The 10284-nt window shown below is 32.8% G+C and overlaps 1 protein-coding gene across 1 annotated transcript; it reads left to right on the forward strand.

Moving 5' to 3' along the window:
* The first annotated feature begins 276 nt into the window (after positions 1 to 276).
* LOC105650959 (hypothetical protein) lies at positions 277 to 8622 on the forward strand. The gene is made up of 16 exons (XM_012237929.4): positions 277 to 1038; positions 1985 to 2113; positions 2203 to 2276; positions 2410 to 2479; positions 2555 to 2610; positions 2886 to 2957; positions 3094 to 3188; positions 3276 to 3342; positions 3427 to 3556; positions 3718 to 3936; positions 4026 to 4168; positions 5316 to 5490; positions 5580 to 5670; positions 5973 to 6130; positions 6899 to 7087; positions 8066 to 8622. The coding sequence occupies exons 1-16, from the start codon at positions 634 to 636 to the stop codon at positions 8123 to 8125; spliced, it is 2133 nt and encodes a 710-aa protein (XP_012093319.1). The 5' UTR covers positions 277 to 633; the 3' UTR covers positions 8126 to 8622.
* Positions 8623 to 10284: the final 1662 nt, after the last annotated feature.

The raw sequence follows: 10284 nt of genomic DNA on the forward strand, positions 1-10284 counted from the left end.
ATATTTTTAAAAAATAAATATAAAAAAGATATAGCTTAAAATTTTGAAATGCTTAATTATTTATAAAAAAATTTAATAAATTATATTCAATATATTAGTGAAATATAATTTTCTAATTAATTATGATTTTTTTTGAGAAATCTAATTAATCATGATTAATAGTATGTTGTTAGGATATTCAAATTTTTCATTAATAGTAAGATACACAGATGGTGCGTACCCTCGTTAACATATCCCTCTTACTTTAATTCCTAATGGTGAATGTTTCGTATTTTGACCCATTCGTCGTTGGTCCCATCATGATGACTTAGACTTCATTTCCAATTTTCATTCGCTCCTTCAATCGGCAGCAGCTGGTAGAGGGTCGGCGTCTCTTTCTCTAATACGAAACCCTAGCCCTAACCTTAAAAAAATCTCCAAATTCGAACCCTAATTCTCTTCAATTCCCTTCTAATCTGTTCAATCAACCTTCAAAATTGACCATACGGATCTCCACTGTCTATCCGAACCTTTTCGATTTCAATTATATCATTTTTTTTTTTCGAGAAATGGATAGCCCAATCTCACTATAATGATCAACGCTAAATTCCTTACGGTTTTACTTTTAGGGCACCGATTGTATGGGTTTGAGCGATGCCTGAGCTTCGCAGAGGTGTTCGCAGAGGCCGCGCAGTGTTAGCGCCGCAAAACGAGCAAAAGGACCCTCCTCCTAGGGTGCAAAATTACGTAAAAACCCGAGCTGCTGTAGCTAGAGAAACAAAGAGGCCGAGGACAAGATTAGAAACCAAAAGGTTGAAAGAGAAACAAGAGGAGGATAATAAGGTGATTGTGATATCGGAGAGAGGAGAGAGTGATTTTTCGAATTTGGAGAGGAAGAAGAAGGGCAGGAAGAACAATTCGCCTGTTGTTGTTGCTGCTGCTGCTGAACAAGACAGGAAAGACAAGGAAGCTGCTATAATGGGTGACGATAGTGGTGGTTTGAGCGCTAATAAGGCTGGGCAGGAAGAGGAGGGCAATACTTCACCTTTTCCTGAAAAGGTATGCATTTTGTTGGGTATTCTTAGCTTCATTTTCCATTCTTCTTCTTTTTTTTTTTTTTTTTTTTTTTTTTTTTTTTTTTTCCTTTCTCAATTGTTTTGGGTCTAGTTTCGATATAAGGACGCTACCTTTTGGTGGACATTACATGGTGTTTTCGGTCAATTTGGTTTTCTTCTGGTTTTGTTTATATGGTGGCTTTTCTTTAAGTTGATGTTATATTCTTTTGCTGCTGTAGTGTCTCTTCGATTGGGTTGAAGTTCTCCAGCGTAAATGATGCTTTCATCTTTAGCCTAAAATGTTTTACTTTGGTGCTTTTATTTAGTGAACCAATTGAAAATTATGGTTCTTGAGTTATTCGGGTAGCCTTTTCTTATTTCTAATTTGTTTTGGTTCACCACTGGGTATTTAGTGCTTGAAAAACTAGGATTCAATATAATGGCCTGATAATTGTTAAGTGCATCTCCTTTCCTTGAGCATTGATCAATGCATGGGATCCTTACAAGCTCATGAAGACTAAGTTAGTGACTTTGCTTCCCAAAAGCAACCCTTATTTATATTTGATTGTTTAGGAACTTTTATTTGTTGTTTTTATGCTCATTTTTTCAGCTTTAGGGTATGTGAAAATTGACTTTGGAAATATTTTAAGCTTCAGTGTTGGATTTGACTGTATACTGAATCTGAAATAATTATGTTTACTGCGCATAACCGTTTTTTGGAAGAATTAAACTGAAATATAATGCTTCTGCTCTTGATTCTTTTAATTGTGAGTTACTCTAATGTTGTGTGAGTGTGTAGAATATTACATAGATTCAGTTTCTATCTTAACTTTTTTTTTTTTCTTTTTTAATATTTGAATTTGATTTAGATTAACATGTACTGTTGCTAATATTGCTTGCTTTACTCTCTGTATGGTAATTATAGAAGGTTTGTTATTTTCTTTTCAAAGGTTCAAGTTGGAGGCTCTCCTTTATATAAGATAGAAAGGAAGTTGGGTAAGGGTGGGTTTGGTCAGGTGTTTGTTGGTCGTCGTGTTAATGGCGGAAATGATCGTACGATGGGTCCTGGGGCCATAGAGGTAAAGTTGGTTTATCTGCTGTTTTGCCTGCTCTTATACATAAGCTTAATCATCCTATTAACCTTTTCTTCTAAACTTTTTACCTTAAGGTGGCTCTGAAATTTGAGCATAGAAATAGTAAAGGTTGTAACTATGGCCCCCCATATGAGTGGCAAGTATATAAGTAAGTCCTTTCTTTGTCATTCTTCTTCTTATTCTTCTTTTTCTCAGTCTGTCTCTCTCTCTCTCTTTATATATCTGTTCTTAGAATTTTTATTGATGCTTTAGTGATTCTATCTTGTATATTTGTTCTACAGCACTCTTGGTGGCAGCCATGGAGTGCCCAGAGTGCACTATAAAGGAAGACAAGGAGATTATTATATAATGGTATGGTCCACAAGCTCTTTTCTTTTCACCTCTCTATTTAACTTGCTGGTTTAATGCTTACTCAAACATTTTCAGGTTATGGACATGCTTGGGCCGAGTCTTTGGGATGTATGGAATACTTCTGGGCAGGCGTGAGTATCTCATGCAGTGGATATCTTCTCTTGAATTTTTCTTTTTGTGCATGTTTGGAGTTTATTTGTTCATTTTTTTTTTTTTGTTTTCTGATGGGATGGGTCGACCAATGTTCTGAAAGCTACTTTTTTACTTCCTATGTTCACCAAATAATAATAGAGTCGTTGTCTTGTCTTACGTGCTCAGTGCTATTATTTAACTTTATTAGGTCTTTTGCTGAATTTTCTTTCTTATATCTATATGTATGTGTGTTTCTTGTTCTTTTTGTATGTAGGATGTCATCAGAAATGGTGGCTTGTATTGCTGTTGAATCCTTATCAATACTTGAGAAGATGCATTCCAGAGGGTATGTCTAGCCACATTTTTTCAGATTATACTTGGTTTTCTTAAAATTGTAGGGTCAGAAGGCTATTCATAGTTTTGCGAGTCTTCTTTTAAGTTTAGTTGTTGGTTGTTTCAAATGCGCGCTTGTTTGATTTTAGCTATGTCCATGGAGATGTAAAGCCGGAGAACTTTTTACTTGGTCAGCCAGGTACAGCGCAAGAGAAGAAGTTATTTCTTGTTGACCTTGGTTTAGGTGAGTAATTTCTTAATGCTTTTTAAGTATTTATTCAGCAATTTTATGTTCTCAGTTTATGACTCTAATCAATATGTTAAATGACAGCAACAAAGTGGAGAGATAGTGGCAGTGGGCAGCATGTTGAATATGATCAGCGTCCTGATATGTTTAGGTAAGAGTTATTTTCCTAGTTTCTACTTGGGGTCTAGTGATCGATCTATCTCTGGATGATTTTTTTATGGTTTCTGCTCTGTAGGGGAACTGTTCGATACGCTAGTGTGCATGCACACTTGGGAAGAACCGCTAGTAGGAGGGATGATCTCGAATCTCTGGCATATACACTCATTTTTCTGCATCGAGGCAGATTGCCATGGCAAGGGTATCAGGTATATCAATAGTACTCAATAATCACATGCTCTTGTATGTGCGTATATACAATTACGTATTTGTATGTATGCACACAAGATTGGTAATTTATCATCTTTGAGATCTTTGCAGAATGATATGCTCACAATTGTTGCCTTATGTTCTTTTTAAATAATCTTAGGGCGATAACAAGTCCTTCCTAGTTTGCAAAAAGAAGATGGCAACGTCTCCAGAAATGTTGTGTTGCTTCTGTCCTCCACCTCTTAAGCAATTTCTTGAGTTTGTTGTGAATATGAAATTTGATGAGGAGCCGAACTATTCCAAGCTAATATCTTTGTTTGAAGGCCTGATAGGACCAAATCCAGCGATAAGGCCTATAAACACGGAGGGCGCTCAGAAGGTAAATGTGGTGATAGTATCTGAATCTGCCAAAAAGGTTTTTCCTTTACCATTAGGAATCTAACATTACAACTGTACATCCCTCGTCAGATTATCTGTCAAGTTGGTCAGAAACGTGGTAGGTTGAATATCGAGGAAGAGGATGACGGACAACCTAAGAAGAAGGTCCGCTTGGGAGTTCCTGCTACACAATGGATTTCAGTTTACAATGCTAGGCTACCAATGAAGCAGAGGTGAGAATATGTCCATCATTCATGCTCTTTCCATTTTAGAAATGGCTGGCTCACTTGAAAGTGTGTAAGTTACACAAATTCTTGCATGAAACTACAACTTAAATTTTATAGTTTGAGTTTGATATTTTGATTAATTTGTTAGATCAATTTTTTATTCAGGTAATTACTTAGATTATAAAATTTCTTGTAAGTACCTCTTTACGACTGACCTTTTATGCAAGTGTTTTGAATAAATTGTCTTAATATAGGTTAAATTTGTATTAATATTTGACTGATTTGAAAGCATACGGGCATCAAATTTTAATGGTTGGATTATAAGAACAAAAAAAAAAAAAAATATATATATATATATATATATATATATATATATATATATACACACACACAAGAATGAAATTTGTTCAGAATTTATAGTGGTAAATGAACATGTTCCCTTATTTTTCTCATATACTGCTATCTGTTATTTTAATTTTTATTTTAATCTTCCTGTTATTTTGATGTAGTGCATTTAGAGGGATGTCCTTAGCTGATGTTCAGTGGAGTAGGAGAGGCTTTTTTCTCTATTAGTTATTCTTGTTTTGGTTTTTCCTTTACTATATATTCTTCTTCCCAAAGGAAATTCTCTTATATTACAAGAAACTTCTAGTTCAATTTCTTTGAAGGCCTTTAAATATGTCCAAGAAGAACACTACACAAACACATACTTGCTGAATGTTGTTTATATGTGCACCTCAACTAAAATTGTTAGGAGCATGAGCAGCTGGTCTAGAAGTTAATTTGCTAATTTCATTTCCATGTTATACTCTTGAATCTCTTGATCTGATAAACCAATTTGCTGACTGTATTCATCTATTCAATTTAAATTCATATGAATTATACTTGGGGTTTATGTTACCCAATGAAGCAAAGCTCTTGTAAAACTGATGGATGTTTGGTGTTATTACTTTGTAAAAGAGGGAAAACTAAAATGGATTGGGGCCTACTGAACCTACAATCATCCCCCAGAAATCCCCTGGTTTCTGGGGCTTTGGACCTCCATTGTTTCACCAATTGATAACTTTTTAAATTATAGGGGAGAAATTGTTATGGTCGATTATGTTATCCTTACTACATTGGCACTTGATGACCTGCATTTATTTGCAACTAGGTACCATTATAATGTGGCTGATGGAAGGTTGGCTCAACATGTGGAGAGAGGAATTGCTGATGGTCTTCTAATAAGTAGTGTAGCATCATCGTCAAATCTTTGGGCACTAATTATGGATGCCGGAACTGGTTTTACACATCAAGTTTATGAAATGTCACCATTTTTCTTACACAAGGTGAATATCTATGCTGGACAAAATTTTTGGTTCTTTTCACAAGTAATTAATTGTAGAAACAATAAGCATATTTTATGTCAAAATAACAGGAATGGATTATGGAGCAATGGGAGAAGAACTATTACATTAGTTCTATTGCTGGTTCTAACAATGGAAGTTCCCTTGTGGTGATGTCCAAAGGTTTGCTTGCTTTACTTGATTTGTTTTAATTTATGGATTTAGTTCAGCATTTTATATGATTAATGTTCATTATGTCCTAGGATTTGCTTGTTCTGGTTATTTGGAAAAAGTATTTTTCTCCACTATGCTGGAACCAGTGGTTTTCTTGACTTGTAATATCTCTATTTGGATATTTCTAATGTGTGGTTTTGTATTTGTGATTTTAGAATTTTGTCAAGCAAAGTTGCATTTCTAGAGAAAACCTGCTTATAAAATTTATTTGTTCATAACTGAAATCCATAATAATATGTCAATTTATATAGGGACACAATACACGCAACAATCTTACAAGGTGAGTGACTCATTTCCCTTTAAATGGATAAACAAGAAGTGGAGAGAAGGATTTCATGTGACTTCAATGGCAACTGCTGGAAGCCGATGGGGTGTTGTCATGTCTCGCAATGCTGGCTTCAGTGATCAGGTTGACTTTCTTGTATATTCTGGCAATTGCTATTTTGTCATGGAGAAAATTTAATATTTTTATTGTTAATTTCATATTTTTATGGCTCTTCTTATTCGGGTCTAATTTTTAAAGTCTAAAGGTGGTGACCTGCCCCTTATTTATTATTGTGTATATTGTCTTTTCTGTGATCTCCACAATGTCTTGCAATTAGTTTTTGACGTGCTGATGCACTACTTTTATCCAATGGAGCCTAGACAAATTTTTACATCAATTGTGCGATGTCTTAAATCTTGCTGGCCTTCTTTTTGTCAGTGTTTCCTGCTTCCTTTTGTCATTGCTATTTCTTTATGAATGATGTTAAAGTAAATATGATATTTGGCTGTACGGAGCTTGAGCATATCATTATGAGTTTTACAAAGTTAAACTAAAAGTGTAGCCTGAAAGCATTATCTGCCTTACTCTTCAGATTGGTGTTCTGTTGAACTCATTATCTTATTAAAAAGTAACATCTGGGAAGTTGACTGCGATTAGTTCTACTGCACTATGAAAATATAATTAATATGCTAATAGATAGCGGGTATCCAAACCTCGCCATGTGTGAGTACAACCTTTTGGCCAGACTTATAAAGCAATTAGTTAACTGTGATTTGTTGTTCCTAGGTTTTGCCGTTCTTTTACCACATCTGTATATGCATATGCATGGCAGCACTCTGTGCTAACTTGCTTATGTTTTCCTCATAGTTTTATCTAAATTTGATTTTGAGTTTCTCTCATTGGCTTCAATAGGTTGTGGAGCTTGACTTTCTATATCCGAGTGAGGGAATTCACAGACGATGGGATAATGGCTTCCGAATTACATCAACAGCTGCAACACTTGATCAAGCTGCTCTTATCTTGAGTGTCCCCAGGCGGAAGCCCGGGGATGAAACTCAGGAAACTTTACGTACATCTCAGTTTCCAAGCACACATGTTAAGGTAACATCATGCAGTGTCTTCTCTGTAGAGTTCACTTGATATAATCTTCAAGTCTCTTAAAGTGCTAGAATTATTTGTACCTGTCCTGAAAAATTTTCCCCCTCTTTCTTTTGCTGATATGTAGATTTGAACATGGGTCTATGCCAAAGCCTAATATACTGAAGTGATTTTATTAACTAGGTAGTGATTGTTATTTATATTAAAGACAAAAAACGAGCTTTAGAATCCAGCTTTCTTTAAAAAAAAAAAAAGAAAAAAAAAAAAAGGTACTTAGGCAAACATAGAATCCAGTTTTATTTTTTTCTTTTACAAAAAGTTGGTACTTATGAAATTATAAGAATCCGGCTTTGCTATGAAATTATTAAACTGTAGCTTCAACATTTATCAAATCAAATGATCCTTTTTCGACAAACCTGACCAGGTAATACCGGTTGATTTGAAATTTGCCAAAACTAAACCTAAATGATAGATAAAAAATGATTCCTCCACTGGATAAATGGAACTCCTTGAATTGTGTACAAAGTGCACTTCTATAATTTTCATGATTTTGACAAATTTCAGATTGGTAGTGATTATTTAAGACGCGTTCATGGTCATCATGTTTTCTCAGCTGTTGGATGAGAATCTTCTCATCTGATTGCTGATAGTGATAAGAGTATGTGCATGGTTCCCGGTAAAGGAATGGTACTCATTCTAGATTGTATTATGAGAACTATGAGTTTATTGCTGTTAGTTCTCAATATTTTACTGCCTCAATCCCACAACAATTCTCTATTTTACTTTAAGAGATTGTCCGATAAATATAAACACTGAGAACATAAAGCTTTCACCAAATAGTTTGTATTGTAGCTGTGGCAAAATTGATGAGCTGATGTCTCCGTCCCTAATGGCATGAGCAATTCATGATTGATATAAATAACATGCTTCATAATTTGTTTTGATATGCAATTTTTGACATTTGGGTTTGTTCACCTTCAGGAAAAATGGGCGAAGAATCTCTATCTTGCTTGTTTGTGCTATGGACGGACAGTCTCCTGATTCTGCTCATGTCGGTAATTTTGTGAAAGACAATGAAGGCTTTACTGGTCCACGTGCCCTCGTTGTTTCTCCTTTCTTATGTTAATTGTACAAAATGTAGTAGATTTAGATGCGGTGATGGTTAACTAAATTTCTGTATGATAAATATTTTTCACTGATGTAATTGTAGCTCATATGAAAAGAACATAATGATCTAGCACCTAAATATTGGGGAAAAAGAAGCATGTGATGTTTGCTTCCTATGTTTTTTTTTTTTTTTTTTTCCATTTGTGCTCTACAAAAAATTGGTGTTACACAGTAGCGCTAGATCATGAAAGAGGGGCACCATTTCAACATCTGCACTTGTTTATGGGTATTCTTTTTTAATTTTAAATTTTAAACTGTGTAATTGGAATATGTGTGCACTGCTATTTTGTAATAAGAATAGTTTAAACATTAAAGCGGGAAAGGGACTTGGGGTTTCAAATCTTGGGTCTCTTGCACTGCTATTTCAAGTACGCCTTACCCGAGTATTCTTTTTTATTTTTTTATTTTTTGTAGGATCAAGTTCTTTTTCTTGTTGGTATGTACTGAAAAAAGAATTTATTTTTAAAAGCAATAATGAAAAGCAATAATGAAAAGCAACGATTTTATCTCAGCACTATATTGTCAATAACGTAATTAACTTTATATATTAGAAGCAAATATCATTTGTTTTTTATTTTTATTTTTATTTTTTATTTTTGGGTTCTTTTGCATTTGAGCAAAATAAGGTTATTGTCAAAATTTTTCATCAGATTGTAAAGTTGCGATATTGATAAGATTTTTTATGTAAACAGGACTAGGCACAAATTGATTTTTTTTTTTTTTTTTTGACATTCAAATTGAAAAGTTATACCAAGAAGAAATATGAAATAAGGCTGGATTTACTCCATCAACTTGGCCGCAATATGCAATTTGCCGAAAATTAACTGTTTGTACTATTTACCTCTTGAGCTTGCACTAAAAATACAAAATGTTCAAAAACAAATTGTTTGATATAAATCAAATATGATTAAAAAGTAATTAAATATTTGATCTACATTAAATATAATTAAAATAAATAATCAAATAAAAAATAATAAATATTTTTCTAACCAAATATCTCAATATAATCAAATCTTGTTCTCATTCTATAGTTTTTCTAAATCAAATACTGTAAAATTTTATAATTATTATTATATTTTAAATATTTTTTATTTTCTAATTTAAAATTTTTTAAAGTAATTTTTATTAGTTAAAAACTATAATTTTTTTTTTTAAAAAAAACTGGGCATTTTATTTTTTTGATGCAAGTTAAAAGGGATAAATTGTATAAAAAATTAATTTTTTGGCAAATTATATATTATGTCCAAGTTCAAGGGCAAATTGAACGTTATTTCATGAAATACTAGTGATTGTCTTTAATATTAAAATTATTGCTCATTTAGAATTGCTCTTCTGGGAAATTCCATATAGGTACAAAAGTTTTTTTTAAGAAAGATTATATTTTAATTTACTTTGTTAATTAAAAATTGATGTCACTAAGATCCAATTTGCTCCACTACTTTTTAGCTTTAAGAGTCACTCCATTGGGCGCTAAGAAACTCTTCTTATTCCCTTGTAGTTACGGGCATACTACGTAATTTATCAACCATTGTCTCCATGCTCGTCTCTGAGCCAAAAGCTTTAATACCACTTATCATATTTTTGTGAGCTAAATTTGTTGTTAGTATCAGAGCTAAAAGAATTAATAAAAAACTTGGAAAAAAAAAATGTGTTAAACTCTCACAAATTGAGGATTAGGAGAATTTAAAATTAGTCTCTTTTTGGAGTAAATTTGGAGTATATATATTGGAGTAAGAATAATTGCATTAGGATAAGATTATAAGAATTCTATATTATCTGTTAATTAGAGTTTCTTTAAGAGTCTAATATCCTTTAATATATTTATATATATTGTTCTTATATATATATATATATATATATATATATATATATATATATATATATATTATCAGTAGCCCCCTTGGTTTTTTGGTCATTTATGTCCAAAAAGGATGTTGTAATTATATATATACTTTGTACTTACTTATTTATTTATTTTTGTTATTATTATCAATTATTGTTGTCTTTTAATCATGGAGTTCTTTATCTGCCTT

Source organism: Jatropha curcas, chromosome 7, assembly GCF_041381405.1.
Source record: "Jatropha curcas cultivar XTBG-Jc1 chromosome 7, XTBG_Jcur_1.0, whole genome shotgun sequence".
Classification (NCBI taxonomy): Eukaryota; Viridiplantae; Streptophyta; class Magnoliopsida; order Malpighiales; family Euphorbiaceae; genus Jatropha; species Jatropha curcas.

Excerpts from the sequence above, each read along its gene's own strand:
- LOC105650959 (XM_012237929.4), top strand. The coding sequence starts at position 634 with ATGCCTGAGCTTCGCAGAGGTGTTCGCAGAGGCCGCGCAGTGTTAGCG. Across the intron at positions 4,169-5,315 it reads AGGCTACCAATGAAGCAGAG|GTACCATTATAATGTGGCTG; the intron begins GTGAGAATATGT and ends ATTTGCAACTAG. Across the intron at positions 6,131-6,898 it reads ATGCTGGCTTCAGTGATCAG|GTTGTGGAGCTTGACTTTCT; the intron begins GTTGACTTTCTT and ends TGGCTTCAATAG.